The 21,685-nt window shown below is 53.8% G+C and overlaps 1 protein-coding gene across 1 annotated transcript in view; it reads right to left on the bottom strand.

Moving 5' to 3' along the window:
• Positions 1 to 3,155: 3,155 nt before the first annotated feature.
• SDK2 (sidekick cell adhesion molecule 2) overlaps positions 3,156 to 21,685 on the bottom strand; it is a 275,265-nt gene continuing 256,735 nt past the window's right edge. Inside the window, exons 42-45 of the mRNA XM_066386782.1 lie at positions 20,584 to 20,724; positions 20,184 to 20,322; positions 17,890 to 18,016; positions 3,156 to 7,223 (exon numbers count right to left, since the gene is read on the bottom strand). Coding sequence (XP_066242879.1) covers positions 6,870 to 7,223; positions 17,890 to 18,016; positions 20,184 to 20,322; positions 20,584 to 20,724 — 761 coding nt within the window. The 3' untranslated portion in view covers positions 3,156 to 6,869. The remainder of the gene's footprint in view (positions 7,224 to 17,889; positions 18,017 to 20,183; positions 20,323 to 20,583; positions 20,725 to 21,685) is intronic.

The raw sequence follows: 21,685 nt of genomic DNA on the forward strand, positions 1-21,685 counted from the left end.
GAGAAACTGGGTTAGACATTGGAGTCGGGGGAAGCCCCTCCGGAGTTCACTGCTGTCTGAGAAGCTACTTCCCTATACTTCATGCCATGAGTCTGATGGTGAAAAAGGCAGGAATTTTACCCATTCCACAGATGAGGCAGTGGGGGCTGATAGAAGTTGAACTCAAGTTCAAGCTGGAATCTGTGGGAACCCATGTCTCCCAGCCCCATGCACTTTTAGGTTAACCTCACCAACCTACAGTGCGTTTCCCATTTAGCAACTCGGGGAGCTGTAAGAAAAGAAACTCCACTGAGTTCTAGAAGCCTCCTTGATGTTTTCCAGGTGAAGTTACCTTTTTTTTTTTTTTAAGATTTTATTTATTCATTTTAGAGAGAAGAGAGGGAGATAAGGGGGGAATGAGCAGAAAGCATCACCTCCCATATGTGCCTTGACTGGGCAAGCCCAGGGTTTCGAGCAGGTGACCTCAGCGTTCCAGGTCGAGGCTTTATCCACTGCGCCACCACAGGTCAGGCAAGTTACCTTTTCTCAGTGGAAGGGAGCAGTGTTTGTAACACAAACCAGTGCATGATGTCACGCCATGCCTCCTTGGCTTTGGAAAGCTTGTCCTTTCTCTTCCCCTTCCTTCTTAGCAGGTTTACCGTTCTTTCTCTCTTTTTTGGGGGGTGGGGATGCAGGCATGGTCTCTCCTTGTACTGCCCGTACCCCGCTGGTGTATTTGGCTGGTAATGAAGCTGGAGACAGCCAAAGTCCATGCCCACTGGCCATGGTCGGCGGGGGGGGCAGTCTGGGATTAGAAATGACTGAGGAGGTAGATTGGAATTAAGGAATACTACTACGAGACTTCACCTAAGTCTGAAACAAACGTGCTCTGATTACAGAAAGACGTGGTTTTGGTGGTCAAAGCCCTTGCTTTCCAACCTAGTGATTTCATCGGATCTCTCCATCCGTCTGATTGGTTGTAGAGTACTCACAATTTGCAAATGACCATTCTAGAACCAGAGCCACCTTCAGACTCCAGTTCTGGAATGTCTCCCATGCTACCACCCTTTAACCCAACATCCTCAGACCGGAGTGGAGTTGCATCTAATGTGTGTGGGGGGGGTTGGGGTCCCAATTACGGGCAGTTCAAGTCACCCTCGAAAATCCCTTTATCACCTTGAAATCACTCATAAAGTGCAGAATGCATGGTGTGTAGTATAATCTATGTAAGAGAAGCTTTCTTCTTTGACCTCCACTTAATCAACAAGCCAAATTAAATGATTCCCTAGACTCATCTGCAAACCATGAAGATGAATATAGTAAAGTCAAGTCTAACGCCCTGCCAAATCTGCTGCCGCCGAATCAGGCTCGATGTTTTAGTCAATTATCATTGCTCTCAAACATGTTACGTGGCTGTGCATTTTATAGTAACTGCATAATTTAATTAAATATGATGTAAGTGGCTAAAATTAGAATGGAAAAGGAGAATTATGATTTCTTTGAAAATTATAATGAGTGCTTTGGAAAAGAAAGAAAGTGGGTTTTGAATTAGAAATGGACAAGAGCTGTAAAATTTGGGGGCCCAGGTAATAAAATCTCCACTCTTGGATCAACGCATGGTTTCTGGTAAATCCAGGTGCTCCATATTCCCAGCTGTCTGTCCAGTTTGGGGGCTGCAGCTTGCCCTGTGACCTCACTTCTCTGGTGGGTCTGAGAAGAGTTGGCTGGTTTTTCAACGCATTCGGCTCCTTTGCTGTTAGGACGGAGTGGCAATGTGTGAGCTCCTTCTGTGTGGACCTGGAAACTGCTGTCTTCAATTTATAATTTCTATAAATTTTTTCCTTTAAGGAGATGAAACTGGAAATCACTATGTGGTTTATGTAAGAAAGATAATAAAAACGATTTCATATATTGAGCCCATTCTCTCTCTCTCTCTCTCTCTCTCTCTCTCTCACACACACACACACACACACACACACACACACACACACACACACGATGACGATGCTATGGCTCAACATTAACAGATTGGCTAATGAATTCACATGTGTGAGTTTTCAGTAAAACTGTGCATACATATATACATATATATTTGAAATTTCCTGCTTTATGTTTTTATTATACAGAGAAGTCTCTAGGAATGACGTCTGATGTACGTCATACAATAACACAGACTCATAAAATGTCTACTCAATGAATGGCATTACATGTACTATTAAAATCATTCTTCCTTCACTTTTTAATTTGAATCTGACTTAACTTATGTGAGATAAATATAGTATAATGTAACAACACTGTACTCGTAAATTCAGTGATTCAAGCCTGAACTCTTAAGCCTGGGTGGGTTTGGCGCCTCCAAATCCACAACGGTGCTCAGCTTACTGCCACAAGTTCCCCAGGCCCTGGGGTGCTGGCTTTGTAGAAATTAAAGTGAAAGCGGGCAGGGAACCTGCCTTAACATATCAGAGAGGCAGACGGCTTTAGTCCAGATCCTGGCTTTTTCAATTCTCCAGGTCAAGCCATTTAAATTCTCCCTGATCCAGTGTAACCTCTTACGGCAGTGGTGGGCAAACTCATTAGTCAACAGAGCCAAATATCAACAATACAACGATTAAAATTTCTTTTGAGAGCCAAATTTTTTAAACTTAAACTATATAGGTAGGTACATTCCTTATCGAGGTAGCGCCCACATGTGGTATTTTGTGGAAGAGCCAAAGAGCCGCATGTGGCTCGCGATCCAGTTTGCCAACCAAGGTCCTAGGGGACTGTCACCAGGATTTTGTGAGTTAATCCATGTGAAGTCATTGGAACTGTGCTTGGTGCAGGGTAAATGCCATGCAAGGGCTAGCTATTGCTGTTATTATTAATCGTTACCATTTTTTGCCTCTAATCTAGCATCATCTGAGAGGCTCTTATCCTAAAAGTGTAAAATAAATAAAACAGTACATTTCCCTAGAGGTACAGAGGCCCACTCCCCTGTGAATTAAGAAAGCAAGTTGGACTCTTGACTCTTTCTTCAAAAGCACAGCATGGCCAGAATTGGGTTTTGGGGAGTAGATTGCTTGAGCATAATGTGGGGGTAGGTGTCCCCACTTACCTTCCAGGGAGGAGAAAAATAAATGTTGCTTCAGAACTCCAAAAAAAAAAGTTTATTTATAAAATACTGACAAGTTTGACAGGACATGGGACTTCTCATGGTATATATTTCAAATCAACTTCTTTCTTACCTTTCATTTAAAAAATAAACCTAACGCGCTATATGACATATAGATATATATATATATTTTTTCTTACACACAGACACCTGCCATAATGAATATTCTCCCAATAATTTTCATTATATCTTTTAAATCAAAAAATAAAGATTTGTGTTGGTTCTTGTTTTTGGAGTCCGTATGTGTAAAGAAAGGTAACACATTTAAACGCTTTTGGTTATTCTTACGGAAACAAGTGGAAGGGGATAGTTCCAAGAGGGCACCTGTGCTCAGGGGGGTGGTCCGGGTTGCGCTGGGCAGGACCACACAGAGGCACTAGGGAGCCAGCCAGCGGCTGCTGCTCAGATGGTACCCCCTCCCCCATGGCCCTCCCCCAGAGTGGGCACCTTCCCATGTGTACGGTGGAAAGGTGAGGGAAACCCCTGCCCAGGGTGGGCTATGGGGCAGCTCTGGCACCTTTAGAAGCACTGCCCAGGGAGGTGTGGGCAGAGACAGAGGCCTGAGGCAGTGTGCGCTGGGCAGGGCAGCTGGGAGCATCGTGTGCCCTCTGGATCTGGGCAGTGTCAGGTGGGGGACGGGACAGGCAGCCTGGGTTTGCAGGCTCCCTGGAGGCCTGGGAGGACTCAAAGCAGCTTTTTGGTTTGTCCTGGCAGTCTGGGTGTGGCACTGTGAACACCAGAGGCATGGCGGGAGGGGGAAGGGCAGCCCTGGTGTGCCATACGTGGGCTGCTGGGTGCAACACCAGGTATCTGAGGCCACAGCCAGGCCAAGCCGAAGATGCCAGGTGGCTGGTATCCCAGTGTGAACCTGCCTTAGGTGGAGTCCCACAGACAGAGGCCCTGGCAACCACAGGTCAGGGAGGCTCCGTTCCCCATGCACAGTGCCGGCTCCTACGCAGCCAGGTGTCTGGAGGGAAAGGCGGGGGAGTGGGAGGGATGGTGGGGGGAGTTAGGAGCCTCCACTGCCCCAGCAGATATGTAAACAAGGGCAAAGAGATGTCCCATCAGGAACCTAGGGTTCCGAAGCTGGAGTCCTGGGCTTCCAGGTTCGGCTGGGGCAGTGGAGGCCACATTGCAGACAGGTGGGTCGGGGTGAAGGATGGGCTTTCACCTTGGGCCCAGCCTGCCGTCATAGGCTCATCTAAGAGCCTCGCCTTGCACAGCGTCCTTGTCCTCAGACCTAGCGGGCCCCGTGTGGCAGTGACTCAGGCTGCCTGTGCCTCATAGCGGAGACAACGTTAAGTCATCAGTTGTTGTCCGAGCCTCTGTGCTAACACACAGGCGATGTGTGTTCTTTGCATGTGTGTCAGCCTGGGTGTGAACAAGCATGTGGAGGTGGAGGGGGGTGAACGTAGTGCACAGGCCACTCATGAAAGGCAAAGGACACAGCTGGCCTCATGTGCAGTACACACATCCACACAGTGTCTACTCGTCCCTGCTTCCGCTCCCAAAAACCCCTCGCTGGGCTGGGCTAGCTTAATTCCCTAATGCAAACTGAGAACTTCCTTAAATGGTTAAACACACAGCAGATAGGGAAGAAGAAGCAGCTGTTAAGAGAGAGAGAGAGAGAGAGAGAGAGAGAGAGAGATGAGCACAAAGGCGAGAAACCAGCGGCAGGCAGCTGCAGATGTGCTGCTATGGAGACCCCAGATGTGTATGGAAGCAGGACCTCAGGCTATGTCCTCCTTAGGGGGAAAGACTGTACTTCCCTTCCCGGACTCCCCCCCCCCCCCCAGAACTGGGTCAGCCTCTCTGCTGAGCTGTGTTGTGACTTCTCCGGCACACATGTCCCAGGGGTCCCAAAGTGTGGGAGGAGCCTAGGGCTGGGTGGGCCTTTCCTCAGGCCCCTGACCTTGCTTGGGGCCAGTGGGGAGGGGCATAAGGCACTCTTCCCTTGGCTCGCTTCCCAAACCCTCCACTCAGGCCTCCCCTCACTATTCTCTCCCCCCCCCCCCCCTCAGATAGGCGGCTGCCTTTCCCTGGGCCGACAGTGCCTGCGCCCAGCACCCCAGAGAGCCCTGCTCACTAAGGTGCCCATGCTGACCTGAACGTGCTGGCCTGGCCATCTTCTTTCCAGAGGCAGGTGTCCATCCCCAACTGTAGGGGCACCAGGGGCCCAGGGACTTAGATAGGTTCTGCCTTTGACCCCTGTATCCGGAAGTCTGGAGCCGATGGGAACATTCAGGCCATGAGAGTGGCTTTTTAAAGAACATTCCTTGGAAAGCGGATGGTGTGTATGTAAAAGCTTTGCCTCCCATCAGCTATTCTTGTCCCTTGGTCCCATCTGACCTGCTCCTCCCAGCCTGCCTGGCGATGCATCTGTCCAGTGTGGACCGGCCCCTCCTCGCAGCAGGCCCTGGCTAGGCTGAGGCGAGCCCAGAAGACATCCCTGGGAGGTTGGGATGCTCTTTGTGGTGCTGAGCATACCGGGCAAACTCTGGCCGCTGGATCATGGACTTGACCACCCCTCAGGGCTCCCGAGCCCTGGTGCTCAGGAGCGGGGTGTTTTAGACACGAAGAGCTATGGGTTGAAAGTGAGAGGAGCACAGATCTAAAAGTTGTTTGGCTGAAAGAACTCACAGGGATTTCTCTTGGAGAGGATCCCCGGCCCTTTTTCCTTGCCAGTGCACAGGGGGTGCATGTGACAGGAGGAAGGTGTCTGTCCAGGGAGAGAGGTGTGTCTGCCATGGCCATCCCTTGCTCCTACCTAGCTCTCCAGCCCCAGGCAAGCTGAATTTTCTTGTCCAAGTAGTTCCTTTTCCCCTCTTCCTTTAGGGTTGGGGCAGGCAGCACCAGAATCGAAAGAAGGAGAAAAGTCAAAGCAGCCTTCTTGCTTTCCTGACTCCCTGCGTCACGCCCGACCACCCCAGGGACGCCGGGTCCGTGACCCGGGTCTCGCTGAGCTCGTCTCTGCTCCTCTTGTGCTCAGGAAAGGGAATCCAAGTCAAGAGACCGCTGGACACTCCTGCACCCACAGGGACCCTTTTCCTTGGATTTGCAAGAACAAAAGTATGTTAGCAACAAGGAGCTAGCTAGGCAAATTCTCACCCAGTAGTTCTGTTTTCTAAAGAAACCAAATGTTTGATGGGGAAGTTGAACAAGGGAGGGGGACAGTGGAGGGTGAAGAGCAGGGAGTGAGGGTGGCAAGGACCATCAATCAATGCCTGCCAGGGACAGGGACCACGTTGGCAGTGGTTGGGTGGAGAGAGAGGTGAGCTTTGCACAGAGACGCCCATTCTGGTGGAGCATTGGCCAGCAATGAGCCCAATGCTCCAGCACATGCTGGAGGGGGGGGGCAGACTTCCAGAGGCTTCTCCCCTCAGTCAGGCCTGCCTTGCAGCTCTCTGGCCCTTAGCCTTTTCTCCCCTCTCTCTCCAGGGGCCCAACCCATTCCTGTCCACCCTAGCTGCTCCCCCTCCTCTGCCTTGTCCCCAAAGGAGCGGCCAACCCCACAGTTGTGAAGCTGACCAACTGCTGGCCACGCGGGCCGTCTCGTGGTCTTCTTCCTTTCACTCTGGCTCGGCTGGCCCTGGAATCTCTGGAAAAATAAACTCAGGGGGTGAAAAGCTGACTTGGTTTCTTGGTGTGTTTGTTTTCCGGCAGGCAGGCGGAGTGGGGAGGGGTGGAGGGGGAGTTTGGTGCCGGCTTTCTTGTGTTTCTTTTTCCTCTTCAGATGTCAAACAAATGATGAAAATCCTGCTATAGGAGCCCGGGAGCCTGGGGCGAGGCTGCTCGGGGGGCGGTAGAGGGTGCTCTGCTGACTCTGGGTGTTCGGGGGGTTCTGGGGCGTTGGAGTCCGACTGGCCTTGGGCCGGAACAGGCTGCCCTGCTGGATGCTGCTGCTGTTGGCGATGGTGGCATGGTCCGGCTCCCCCGAGTCGCTCTCTGTGTAGCTGTAGGCCTGGGCCCTGGAGATACCCTTCTGCTGCCGCCGCCAGGAGTTGTAGTATGTGGGGTCACTGATGTAGTGGTTGACAAAAGAGTGGGCCTTCTGGTGGTTCGGGTCGACCTCGTACTCACTGTCGCTTCCCTGGGAGGACAGAGAACCGGGGTGTCAGTGGCCCAGTGGGCACAGGTCAGTGTGTGCGCTTAGCACTGGGAGTCACAGAGAGCTCTGGTTTGGATGTCCACTTGGCCTCTTCCCAGCCCTGGGCCTTGTGCCCCGTGGCCCCCGCACGGCCCGGAGAGTATCATACCCCCTTATACCTGCATTTGCTTCCTTCAGAGCAGATCATGGCTCAGAGCCTGTGGATTTTTGATGTGAACCAGAAGACCTGAATTCTAATCCTTCTAAACATTGAGGTGAAATTCACACAACTTAATGATTTTAAAGTGTCTGTTTTAGTGGTGTTATTACACGCACACTGTTGGGCAGCCATCACCTCTCTCTAGTTCCAGAACATTTTCACCCCCCCCCCCACCCTTCCCTAATAAAATGTGGTGCCCATTAAGCAGTCACTTCCCATTCTTTCCTCCCTGACTGTCTCTGGACCCCTGCCCTTGGCAACCACTAACCCACTTCCTGTTTCTATGGAGCTACCCATTCTGGCTATTTCAGACAAGTAGAACCATCCATATGGGACTTGTGTGTCTGGCTTCTTTCACTTGGCAGAATGTTTCTGAGGGTGAATTAATCATGCTTTTTTACTTTTGGTATTTCTGATGCTTTGACATCAGGGGCCTTGCTGACCCTGGATGGACTGTCCCTTGCAGAGTTGGTCAATTCTTAGACACAATTAGCAGATTTCAGACCCAGAGCCCAGAGCCCCACCTCCTCTAATGGCCTGTCACACTATTCCCTGTCCTTAATCACTGCCAGGTTAGGTACCAGACAACAGGGGACAGCCCCTACCTCCAGAGTCCTGAATTCATTCAAATTGGCTTAATTCTGCTTCTCCTGCTTTGACTCTCCTGTGGGAACCCAATAAAGACCCCTGCCCGGTTCCTCTAACTGCTCCCCTCTGCCTCCTGACTGACCCTGGTATTTCCCCGTGTGGCCCAGTGTGGCATAGTGTGTCCCTTCTTCTTGGGAACCGTAACAAATTATCTTCTCAGGGGGCAGTCACCTCCTGATCTGTCGGTCTCACCACACCCGAATAATAACAAAATCTACACTGCAAGGCAGAGGTTCATTCACCATGTACGAAGTTCCCATCTGGGTCCAACCCCTGACTTATTGCGTGGCTGGGGACGAAGCCAGGGCCAGATTTTAAGATCTGTAGAGGCTCCTAGCATTGCTCACCCAGATGTGATCCCAAAATAAAAGCAACACTCAATTATACAGTAAGTGTGAGGAAAAATATCGACAGACGTTCTGGATTGTCACACGATGACTGCCCTGATGCTTTTTAAAAGAGACACAGAATATTAAATCATTCCTAACATGGTTGGTACTTTGGCGTCCTTGGCACGCACTCCATCTGCCTGTTGGGGTATCAGCCCGAGAGACAGAGGTCAATCTGGGCTGCAAAGTAAAACAGCATCGGGATCTGAACTGTGAGCTAAAAATACTGCGCGCCCCCTCCCCCACTCCAAGCTCCCAGCAATGTTTTGAGAACTAAGAAGACAGCAGATGGGAACGCCCTCAGAACACTGGAAGAAAGGCACTCTGGTTTTAGTGAATGTGAACGGTACATGCGTAATGAAACACAGCTCAGAAGATGGAGCTCAGGGCGTCTCCCCTCTGCCCAGTGAATATGTGCTTGAAGGCAGTAAGTGAATTTCATCACCCTAAATAAAACATACATTTGCCTGACCTGTGGTGGCGCAGTTGATTACGTGTCGATCTGGAATGCTGAGGTTGCTGGTTCAAAACCCTGAACTTACCAGATCAAGTCACACAAGAGAAGTGACTGCTACGAGTTGATACTTCCTGCCCCCCCACTTTTCTGTCTGTCTGTCTCTCTCCTATCTAAAAATCAATAAATAAAACAAATCTTAATAAAGTAAACATATGCCCTGGTCGGTTGGCTCAGCAGTAGAGCATCGGCCCAGCGTGTGGAAGTCCCAGGTTCAATTCCTGGCCAGGGCACACCAGAAAAGCGCCCATCTGCTTCTCCACCCTTCCCCCTCTCCTTTCTCTCTCTCTATCTCTTTCCCTCCCCTAGCCAGTGCTCCATTGGAGCAAAGTTGGCCCAGGCACTGATGATGGCTCCATGGCCTTCGCCTCAGGCGCTAGACTGGCTCCCATTGCAGTGGAGCAAAGCCCCAGATGGGCAGAGCATCGCCCCCTGGTGGGCATGCCAGGTGGATCCCAGTAGGGTGCATGCGGGAGTCTGTCTGCCTGCCTGCCTCTGCCATCCCTCCCTTCGGAAAAATACAAAAAAAAAAAAGTAAACACATATTGGAAAAATGAGTCTGGGATGCTCGGCTGCATCCTGCTTTGCAGGTAAAGAAACCTTTGCAGGGAGAGTTGACCCTGCCCATGTGATCCCAGCTGTGGCATATGCAATGTGTGCTTGTTCTTGGGAACTCAAAGTCCTTTATGGCATCTAGACCCTCAAGAAAAATAGCTAGATGTACAGAACTAAAACGACAGCAACTGTGGAACCACTGATTCGCATAGTTGTGTTGAATGTTCACAGCCCTGTGCTGCAGCTAGGGAGGTTTGCCCATGGACATGATGAGCTAGGCTTGAATTCAGAACTGCCTGGTTTTTCCAAAGCCCACACATGTCTCCAGGTCACAAGATAGGGAATGAGAGCCCTCTCATCTCCCGGGGGGGGGGGGGGTCAAATACTCCCCAGTCAATCTGCTAATTTATGTCCTCTGGCCCCTCCCCTCCACCTTCTCACCCCTCCACAGTCTCTCTCCCAACCTAGGCCTTTTCACCTCCCCCTGCAGCAGAAACCCCCAGGACCTGAGACAATGGGAAGTCCCTGGCCCATCTCCCCAGGATGCAGTGCAGCATAATAGGAGCTGCTTTCTTTGCCTACTGCCCAGCTGCCGGCCCAGGAGGGAACAAAGGGCCGCACAGTCAGAGGGCTCCATATGCCAAGGCTGGGGCGAGGGCGGAGGGGTAGGCCCCCATGCCTGGGGCTGTGGTGAGGCTGACCTGCAGGCAGAGAAGTCTGAGCGGGCTGTGGTGTTGCCATGAGGCAGGAGGTCTGGGCCTCTGCTTCCAGGAGCAACGAGGGTGTGTGAATGTGAGTGTGAGAGTGTGTGTGTGTGTAGGGGACACAAAGGGGGCAGATTAGGTCTCTGGCAGGGCACCCACTAACTGGCTGGGACCGTTGTTAGCATCATCTAGAACTTCAGCCAGCCCTGGGCCTCAGTCTTGGGAAAGAATCCCCAAATCACTTCGGGCTTCTCCCAGAATGAACGAGCGTGTGGGGTAGGAGGTGACTGTGATGTGGGGAAGTTCCAAGTGTGGTCCTATAGGCCAGGTAAGTTTGGACCCATCATTTGGCCTCTCTGGGCCTCAGCATCCTTGTCTGTAAGATGGGTAGGTCCTCCCAAGCAGTCGCAGGGTGAAGTGAGTTACATATGAAAGAATGCTGTGGAAGGCATTGTTAGGGAGAGTGAGGGTGGGCCTGGGTGAGAGGGATCCTAAGGGGCCAGGGGCGGGGCAGCTGACTCTGCTTAGGCAGAGCCTGCCCCTCACCTTCCCCCACCCCCACCCCCACCCCACTTCCCCGCAGAGGGAGGCCTGTCTGGGAGGTTGGGAAACTGGTCTCACCGGCCTTCCTGAGGCCTCAGATCCCCAAAGCCTGTCATCCAATCATCTCCTTCGCCCCCCCCTCACATCTGTTGAGCACCTACTGTGTGCCAGACGCTCTGTGGGGCAGCATTCCTGGTGGGGGAGGGGAAAGGGAGACAAGGAAGAGCTGGGAGCCAAATGGGCTGGGGGTTCGCTTCCTGGCTGCTCCCCCCCCCCAGCTCTCTGGAGCCAAAGGAGGGGGCTTTGCACCAGCGACTGCTCCTCAGCCTCCATCCCCGTGAACATCTGTTTCTTTTCTGGGTGGGGGTTGGGTGAGAAGAGAAGAAAGCGAGTGAGGAGGGACCAGGGGCTCCCATTCCGGCTTTCAACTCTCAGGGCCGCTGCGGTAATTGCATGCAGCTTCCCAGGAACGGGCCCAGCACAAAGAGGCCCTTTCACGGGCAGCCCCGCCAGGCTGCCAGGCGGTCAGGCGACGGTTTCAGCTCCCGGGCCTCTTAACAGCTCCTCAAAGCCACTCAACCAGCAGTTACTGGGGCCTGGGGAGGGGGCCAGCGGGAGGGAAGACCCCAAGAAAAGCCGGGAACAAAAGAGAGGGAGCAAAAGAAATCCTTTTCTAGAGGCAGGGATTCCTGCACCAAAGTCTGCAGGCGATGGGGGGCCTGTGTGGAGACCCCGGGGCCAAGCAGGGTGCCCTCATCTTGCTGAATCGCACACGTCATGCAGGAGTGGCTTGCCCCAGATGACAGGAGACCACCCTGTGCAGCTCCTTTAGAGAATGGAAGCAGGAGCCCCCCCCCAGAGCCCCCCCGCCCCCCGCCCGCCTCCACCTGTGGTCCCAGGTGCTGCTTGCACCCAATTCTGCCCTGCTGTGAGTCTGTCCCCTGGGATGCCCTTACCCTGGAGCCAGTAGGGCCTCTCCTGCAGGAGCTGCAGGCCTGGGCCCAGAGATGGGGAGGGGGGACATACTAAGGGTCTCCTTCATTGGATGCCCCCTTGAGGCACAATTTTGTCCGGGCTTTGGGCTCCTTGTACTAAAGTAGCTGGGAGTCTCGCATGAAATGTTCTTTGAAAAATTCAGCTCAGACACAATGTCACATAGGTTCCCTGTGCCATTCCAGCTCATGTGACAGCCAACGTTGTATCTACTCTCAGTTGTCAAAGACACTTGTAGTCAGGGGCCTCCCGGGTATGGAGTGGGGCTGGGGTCAGGAAAGGCTGCTCTCTTTGGGTCTCCCCTGTGTCAGGCAGCTGGGCGAGGCCAGGGTGCAGGACATGGTCTCAGCTAGCGGACCTAGATTCCAATTCCTACTGGCTGCACTTCTGAGCTCTGTGACCAAGGGTGTGAGCCTCAGTTTCCCCAACTGTTACACAGAGACCTTCCCATTTGCATGGCAGGGCAGTTAGATGTTAAATGAGAATGCATAAAGCTCAGGGCTTGGCCCAGTTAGTGCCCAACATGTGGCTTCTCCTCTTCCTCAGGCTTTTTGTCCTGCCTGTGGGTGTTTCTGGTTGGGCACAAACTTATGCTTCCCGGGCCTGTGTGGGGCCACTTGAGGAGAAGCAGGAGATGGGCCTCGCTGAACCTACAAGACTCGTGGTTCAATCTGATAAACAAGAGACAAACAATGACAAAAGATGGGACACACTCAGCAGAGTGAAGCATGGCTTCACTTACCACCACTCCCACCAAACACAAACCTGCATATGCATAATCCACTCCTGTTCACACTTCCAGGCTCAGCTGAAATGCCACCTCTTCCAGGCAGCCCTCTGTGGACTTCCCAGAGGATGCAACCTACCCCCAGAGCTCTATCTGCACTACAGGAAACAGGAAGCCTTTTGTTCACCACTTTCCTCCTTAAGTTGGTTACTGTGGTGATAATACTTTAATGAGAATGAAAACATGATTAATTTACACACATGTGGTCTTCTCTAACAGATCACACATACCATGCAGCAATCCTAAGAGTCTGTCTTGCTCCTCACTGCAGCCGCCACATGCCTGGTACGTTTCGTGGGTGCAGAACAAATAGTTGTTGAATAAATGCTCCAAGGAAGGAATGAATGAACTCCATGGAAGGCAAATCCAGCGCTTCCCCCCCCCCTCAGGTGTCACACAGGGGGTCTAGAGTTGGAGGTTGGCTTCCTGTTGGGAGCTCCCCAACTTACTTTTCTCCTTGTCTTTTTGTGAAAAGTGATAAACCCATCAAGCCTCCCAGAGGGCTCTGAGGGTTAAGTGGTATCATTCTCGAATAATCCTTTGAGTCATTCCTGGCTCCTAGTAAGGGCTCTATACATGTTTGCTGTTATGATTGGGTTGCTCAATAAGTACTGCATACAATCTAATTTGTCCGGTGTATTTTCTTACTTTCCCACATAGGCTTAGTTCCATTGCAATGAGCCTATCAGGGCCGCCAGGATCGCAAGAAGAACTGAACAGTGGTGAGGAGAGGGCGCCATGGTTTGGAATTTCTATTCCATTGAGATCTTCTTGTGTGCTAACTATGCCAAACTCGGGCTCTTACTTTGGAAACGAAGTTGGGATAAAGTCATGCTTCATTTTCGGAAGTTCCATCTAACAAGCCATGGGCTTGTTAAGTCTCAGCCTTTGCATGCCCCGCCCCCAGGCCTGGAACCCCCCCCTCCTCCTGCAGCCCTGGAGGCGAGTCCCCGCCCCCACCCCTGTGCCTCTGGGCACAGCCAGCCCCCCAGCCTTCACCTAGCCCTGTGATGGCCTTTCTCACGTCATATCATGTGTCTGTTTATAAAAAAATATTGACTCTGTTTATTACCGTATCACAGGGAACCAGCTGGCAAATTTCCACCAGTTTTGGAGAGTGAGTTTTGGGTGGTCTGACTTAAAATATAAACCAGGCAGCATATGCAAAACCTACTCACGGAGGACCTGGGGGAGGGGGACTTAGAAAGGCAGGCAGTCACTCTCTAAGATGCTGACACAGAGGGGTGGGCCTGTGACTGCCGACCCTCAGGGACATGCCCTTGAGAAACCAGCACAGCAGGAGACTAAGAGTGGCACCCACCATAAGCCAGGACTGAAAGTCCTGAGAGTGGCAACAGTGGATGCCCCACAATCCAGACACCTATCTGCAGTCCAGAGGCTCTTCAAGGGGGTGAGGGAGTAGTCACAGGATTTACTTATTGTGTTGGTAACAAGAGCATCAGAGAGAGGCCAGCAGCTCTGTCTCCAGTCTGTCCCCTCCAGCCCACAGGGAGCACCTGGGAGGCAGGGCCATTTCTCCATCACCTCCATGTCCTCCGAGTACAAGCTCAAGAAACAAGTGTTGAGAAGCCAGGGTCTGCTCATCTCTGCACTCACCTGAGTGCCCTCACCACCCCACACAGACACTGACACTGGGTCTCCTTAGCTGCTTAAGGCACAAACCCTGATCTGACCCCAGAGGCATGAGGGGCAGGCTGCCAGCTGAAGCAGAGCCCTGTCATTCCCTCGCTGAACCTGGAGTTGCAGAACCACGGAGCAGTCTGCCTAGCATCTTCTTGGTGACACTCAGAGGCTCAGGGTGGTGGCTCTTTACTGCCAGGTATGAAAGCCATCCAACGTTTGAACAATGGCACATGTAGCAATGGTGCAGCATACCAGTGCCCTGGGACTGGGGGTCACGGGTGACTGACGCTGCACCCTCACAGGGTCTCCCTGGCTCTCCCATTTCTGAGGATGCCAATGCTCTGGCAATAGCCTTCTGGATCCTAGACCACCTGCAGTGACCCGAAAGCCAATTGCCTGGTTTTCAAGGACTATTCTTGAGCAACCAAATGATCCTGACAGGACTGCACAGGTCCAAATCTGTCTCACCTAACACACTCCTTATAACAGCCCTTTGGACAGAGGGAGCTGCTGCTGTGTGGGTGAGGCTGCGAAGGACCCCTCCCCATTCCAGTCAGGAAGGGTGAAGCTGGGATTCAAGCTCTGGCTAGGACCAACCACAATTACCCGGTGCTGCTGCTGTTCCAGTGAGGGGCTGCCCTTCAGAGCAGCCCCCTGCGGGGCTGGACCATCACCCGTTGTCATTCTAGGCCACCTGTCCTGGGAACCACTTCACTGCCTGAAGCACTGTCCTCTGACTGTCTTATCATCTAAAGAGGGGCTTGAGCGTGTTGTTGTTATTATTATTTTTGGCAATCTACAGTTAGCTGTTCTCAAGTCTGCCTCATCAGCCAGGTCTGAAGGAACCAGGTGGGGGTGGGGGCTGGCTCCGCTGTCAGAAGGCCTGCACAGGGGTGGCTCTGCACCTTGGAAGCCAGGATCCTGGGTTTGCCCTCCGGCTGTTGGACCGGAGCCCACTGGCTTAAGGTCTCTGAGCCTCAGTTTCCCCATCTGTTCAAAAGATTACGTTGGAGGCCCTGGCCAGTTGGCTCAGTGGTAGAGCATTGGCCTGGCGTGCGGGAGTCCCGGGTTCGATTTCCGGCCAGGGCTCACAGGAGAAGCGCCCATCTGCTTCTCCACCCCTCCCCCTCTCCTTCCTCTCCGTCTCTTTCTTCCCTTCCCGCAGCCAAGGCTCCATTGGAGCAAAGTTGGCCTGGGTGCTGAGGATGGCTCTGTGGCCTCTGCCTCAGGCACTAGAATGGCTCTGGTTGCAACAGAGTGACACCCTAGATGGGCAGAGCATCGCCCCCTGGTGGGCATGCCGGGTGGATCCCGGTTGGGTGCATGCGGGAGTCTGTCTGCCTCTTCATATCCAACTTCAGAAAAATCCAAAAAAAAAAAAAAAAAAAAAGATTACGTCGGAGGGTTGCTGTGATGCTATAAAGTGGTGAGGCATGTGGAACCCTGAGCAAAGCTCCTGGGGGCGTGGCCTTTGTCGTTGGTGTTACTCAGAAGCGCTACATCTCCTTGGATGTGTGAGTTGTGGTGTTGGTCAAAAGGATTATGTCTAGCCATGAGTCTGTTGCTCTCTCTGCTGACCATGCCGGTCTAGAGCCCGTTCAGCATGACTGGCTTCCCTGACACCCCTTTTATGTTTTCAATAAAATGTGCAGAGTGATAAGTACCAGGTGCCTTGCAGGACACGGGGGATAAACAGTTATCAGAACTGTCACGTGTCCCTGCCCTCACAGAACTTAGCTTTCACAGTAAACAAACCCAACTCAACCCAGTGGAACCCCCAAGGCAAACCCTGAACCATCCCAAACTCCCCAGGTCAACTGCCCCAGAAAGAAGCATGGCCGTTCTGTTGTGACAACTGACTTCTGGAACCAGGAAGCCTCCTCTCACTAGGCTATGTGATCTGGGGGTGGTGGGGGGTGACTGGCTCCAGGTTGTTATGGAAACAGTGTTCAAATGATGGGCTTGTTTTGAACAAATAAGGCCAATGGCTAAGCGGAGGATCCCAGATAGTCTGCCTCCCTGGGGGAATTTAGAAAAGACGGCCTTGGGATGTCAGGGGGCCTGGTACGGCCTCAGGGACCAGCTCCATGACCTGTGTTAGGGTCCTCCAGACTCCCGCAAGGATGGCCAGGAAAGCTCTGAGGACATTGGGCAATATCTCCTGCATTCAGAGGGCTTGCTCCCTAGAAGGTCGGTGCGCAGCCACCGAGGGTGAGTGAATAGTGCTCTCTGAAGAAGTCAAGCGCAGCAATATGGCGACTCCCTTCAGCTGTCCATTGCCATGCTCTCCGTAGACAGCAGTGTGGCTTAAGGAGCCTTCTGTTATAGCCCTGTAGGCAAAGCGAGTTTCTTTACCTTTTTTAATTCGACATTGAGTGCTTAGGATCTCAATGCTCATCACTGTCTTTGGGGAGAAAGAAGAAAAATCCTGCCTCAGGAAAGCATGGCCTTGTATGTGTATGTGGCTGCAAGGAGTTAAATACTTATAACCAGATGCGGCGACCTGAGTCACATGCGTCCCCATGGAAGCCAGGACAAGTGGGAGTCTCCATCACTGCCAGCTGAGCCGTGTCAGCTCTGCCCTTCCTGGCTCTGCCGAACTCATCAGTAACCCTGGAGCCGGACACAACAGGAATGGCGAGAGGCCCTTGGTCCACGGCGCCCACAACCGGATCCCAGGCTTGCTGGCATCTCCCACACGGCCCTCAGCCTTGCTCCCTGCTGGCTTCTCTTCTGTCACATCCTCTCCCAGGACCGGGCAGAAAGGTCCAGGGCGTGGGACACAGTGGCCTATTCTTGGCCCTTCCTTGGCAACCACCAGGCTTGGCCAAGGCCAAAGGGGCTGGGGTGGGAGGCCGTAACATCACTTCATTGGAATGCACTCGGCCCCCTCTCCCCTTAGCCTGGGACACACTGTCCCTAAGTGGCCCACCTAATGGCAGCTTCTCTAAAGCTGTGTCTCCCAGAGGCATAGTCCCCTTCTTAATTTATGAGCTGACATTTATTAAATGGTTGCCGTGTGCCAGGCCCTGTGCTAAGCTTCTCTATGCCTAATCCGGCAAATCCTCCCACAGCCCCATGAGTGCCTGTTGTTACCCCTGCCGCTCTACAGAGGGCGAGACTGAGGCTCAGAGAGGTTATGTTCCACACCCAGGATGCCCCAGCTCATCAGCAGCAGAGCCAGGATTCAAACTCAGGTCTGAACATCCAAAGCTTTAATGTCTTCACTGTCTATACTGCTTCCCATCCTGGGGGTTCATTCTAACCCCGACTAGCTCAGTGTGTTGGTTCTCCGGGCTCTGGCAGGACAGGGTGCTGTGTCTCCTCCCTCCCCTTGTCTCCATGAGCCTCTGCAGACCAGAGCCGCTGGGTGTCTGAGCACAGGGAGTGACTGCTGAGAGTGTGAGGTCCATGGCCTTGGGGTATCTTACATGATCAAGGTTCCAAGGACCCCATGAGCCCTGGGTACAAAGCCTGAGCTGAGCATGGTTAGGGGCAGCTGGCCCACGTATGACTTTCGGATAGTTTCCGGGGGCCCCTCAGTCTCTGTGGCCCATGGAGGGAAGGAAGTTCATGAGAGGGGCTAGCTGGATGGAACCCATGGAGGCCAGCACTCTGGAAAGGGGCCACTCCACTCCCCTGTCCAGGGCACCTGGCCCTCTCGCCACTCACCTGAGAGTCGGAGATTTCCGAGGGCTTCTCCGTTAGGCTGCTGCTCTCTGCCTGGATGAGGTCATTGTACTTGGTGACATCCTCATCAGAGTAGTGCAGGCTGCCTGGGCTAGGCCGTGGTGGAGACCTGAAGAGAGTGGGGGCGGGGCTGAGAGGTGGCCTCGTGCAGAGCAGCCTCCTCGGGTCCAGGAGGCCACAGCGCTGCCTGGAGGTACGGGGGCTTGTGGACCCCTCACCCTCCTGTGTCTGCTCTTCCCAGGCCTGTGCCTTGGAAGGTGGAGTGTGGCGTGGGGGCCCCGTCTGGCGGGGGTGCTCAGAGTCCCAAAGGCGTTGGACCGACCTCCCTAATAAGCTCCAGAAAAAGTGTGTACGTGGGGGAAAACACCTTGATTCTCACTTGTGGTTCCAAGATCTCAGGAGCTAGAATCACCTGGCGGCGCACATCACAAAGCATCACCGAGACCTCTCACATCAGATGTGTAGGTGAGGCCTGGAGGCCTGCAGCGCAGACTCCCCATGCAATTCTTACAACACCCACAGGTGAGCTTCAGAGAGCTAACACAGGGGATTAGGAGGAAAAGGAAAAGTACTGCCTCCCTCCCTCCCTCCCTGCTTAGAGAGCAAACCTGGTTCCCTGGGCTATGTCACGCCCTACCTTTGAAAAATCAGCCCTGGAGAAAGTTGAGCATTTCCGGGTGAGTTAGAGAGTTAGAGGCCCGGCTCTGAGTCATGAGAAGAAACACCCAGGGTAGGGTGCCTGCAGGCTGGGGGCCGGGGCTGCGCCCTCCTGAGCTGGGTGGGCTGAGGGTGAGGAGAGTGGGCAGGCTTGGCGTCCTCCGCGACTCTGCCCTCAGGATGGGGCACAAGGGGGCTCTGCCCAGGGTTTGCCACCCCAGCACCTGCCCAGGAAGCTTCTCTGGGACTGTGGCTCTGAACCCCAGCCATCCACACGGGGGCCCGAGGCCGTTTGCTGTAGAAATGCTGCTCTGAGAATGGTCCCGTGACCTGGGAATATATCACAAGCAACCCCCTGCCCCCTCTGACCTCCTGTATTGTATCTGCACTGGTTTTATTCCAATTGACACAGCGCATTCTAAAAACAAGCAGAACAGCACTAGCTGTGGCTTCCTATAGATAAGACAGGCAAATAAAGATATGACACAGAGGAGGGGGGACATGGGGTGCCAGGTTAATGCTGACTTGGTGACATGCAGGTGACTGGGAGGCTGGCGTGTGACCGTGGTTGGGTCAGGCCTGGAGCCTAGGGCTTGTTTGGTGCAAACAGGATTTTTGTGTAAACACAGCAATGTAGGGACACTCAGAGGCCACTGTGTGCGCGCACTGTGGGCATGAGAGGCAGCGAGGCCAGGCCGTCAGTGAAACCCCCCTGTTCCATGTGGCAGGGTCCTGGAGCCAGCCAGGCGAGACTGTGGTGGTCATGCTGGGCTGGCCACTGCAGCCTCAAATGGCCCTTTCTTTGGAAAGCTGGCTTTGGCAGAGGGGGAGAGCTGGGCCTTGCCGGCCAGCACCCCACCCCCAACGTCCTGAGGAACACACACATCGCGGCCAGACAGAGGAGTTTTGTGAGCTGGCCCTGCCCTTGGAAACGGGCAGCCTGGCCGGCCCCAGGGAGTGGGGCTCGGAGGGCCTGGGACTGGACAGAGGTCGGGGAGAGAGCTGGCGTGCCACCAGCCTCGTCCTTCCTAGTCAGTTGCGTCAGGTGCTGCCCTTCGAGGACGATGACGAGAATGCAGACTTGGGGGACGGGGGGTGGGAGAAAACAGTCTACATCTACAGCAGGTGTGAGACAGGGCCAGGGAGAGCATGTCTGCTCGGAGTGCCCTTTCTTTACAGAACTGGGAGGACAGGGAGGGCATACGCAATCATGGGGAGCTCCTAGCCCCTCTCACTCAGGTGTGCCTGCCCAGCGTCCTTGGCTGGCTCCATCGCCCGTCTGGGGAAAGTGTGTATCACAGCTTTCTAGGAACAGATGACTTCAAATGGCAGTAGATTGATTTGCAAAATTGTGCAAGCTACTTGTCTTCTGCTGTCATTGGAAGAAACCCTTGGTACCCACCTCTTTCTGACTTTCTCCCCAGCGTGCCCCGGCCCGGGCACTGGCCCATAGACTGGTTGTGTGGCTCGGGCCCCACTGTGTCTTTCTGCTGACTGTTCCCACTCACGGGGTGGAGAGCTGTTTCCAGGACCGGGTGAGGCCAATGGGCACTGTCTGCTCTGTGGCCCTCCCAAACCTCCATCCTCCTGTGTCCCAGGGGATGAGCAGAGCCCGCTACCTGGTGTACAGGCCATTCTTCCGGCAGAAGGAGTTCTTGACGGACAGCCGTCGGTTGTTGAGTTCCAGGGCAGGAAAACTGCTTTCATCCAAGCTCATCATCTCCCCATGGCCCAGGGCACCAGACTTGGCACTGCTCCCTGGGGGACAGATGGACATCAGTCACTTACTCCATCCCTTTAGACTGCATGGCCTGCCCTCCCCACCGGGCTGGGCTGCCCCCTCTCTTTCTCTTGTCAAAGCTGAAACCAAAATAGGAGAAGGAGATGGTGTAGGAAGCCCGGGCCGCCCCGCCTGTCAGAGCAGATGCATTTCCGGGAGAGACCCCCACCCACCCCTGCAGAAAGGGAAGCAGACACGTGCCAGTCCTGCCCAGGTGGCGGGGCAGGGTGCCAGCTCACCAGAGTCTGTCTTCTTGGCATACTTCTTGCTCTGGCCCCGGATGATGAGCACGAAGACCAGAAGCAGGATGAAGATGAGGCCGACCAGGGCGATGACCACCAGGAACCACCACTCCTCATAGAAGGGGTTGGCTTTCTGGGCTGGAACACGGATGGTGGGTGTCAGGGCCAGGGTTCTTGACCCCTCTGGCCTCCAAACCTCCCACCCCAGTGGGGACCCTGCCTCCTGCTCAGTGTATGGGTAGGTGGGGTCTGTGCCCTCCGAACAAGGTTGATACTAAGACAAGGTTGGGAGGGATAATCATCTCAAGTCCTAGTTCTGATCAAGTGGGATCCCTGGAGGGCTGTTTTGAGCAGAAGTCTAAGGTGGTTTCTAGACTCACGAGCAAAGAGCTAGGATTGCTTAGTGATGTGTGCGGAGACAGGGGCTGGAGTGTATAGGAGGGCTGGTGTGCTGCTCTCTTTCCTTTCCCCCCAGTGTTACCCACGGCCGATCTTGATAGGCAGACCCAACTTTGCGTTGGAAAGGTGCTTGTCTGGACTGTGGTGGGCCTGGGAGAGTACGTCCCCAGGTTTAGCTGGGATGGAATCTTTTTCTGGTGGCAGAAAGCAGGGGTTGTTGGGGGGATGGACATGAGAGGGTCTTTCAGCTGCCTCTCCAGGTACAGCCCCCCTTCTTTCAAAGCTGCCAGTCCTACACTTTCTGCGCCCAGCCCGTCCGATCCATGCTGCTGGCTGCTGAGGGACTGGCTTCTACTTCCACCTTCAAGTGCTCACTTCCCACAGTTCGGTCCTGTCACTCTGGGAAGGGTGGCAGTGTGGGGGGGGGGGGGGGAGGGAGGCACCGGGTGGCTGAAACTCCCCGTGAGTAGGAATTCTGAGTTGTATTTCTGCCGTGAGGGAAGAGGCCATGGCATGAAAAGGTGTCAGACTTGGGGTCATGGGTTTGGATAACAGAGTCCTTCGTGAGCTCCGGGATCGCTGGATGGGAAGAATGAGGCGGGGAAAGGGCTGGATGGCAGGCCACCCCACCCGGCACTGCCCAGTCCGGTCAGGGAGGCCTGTGTTCCATTGGCTGCCGACTCTGTCTGTTTGGGGGGTG

Source organism: Saccopteryx leptura, chromosome 5 (assembly GCF_036850995.1).
Source record: "Saccopteryx leptura isolate mSacLep1 chromosome 5, mSacLep1_pri_phased_curated, whole genome shotgun sequence".
Lineage (NCBI taxonomy): Eukaryota > Metazoa > Chordata > Mammalia > Chiroptera > Emballonuridae > Saccopteryx > Saccopteryx leptura.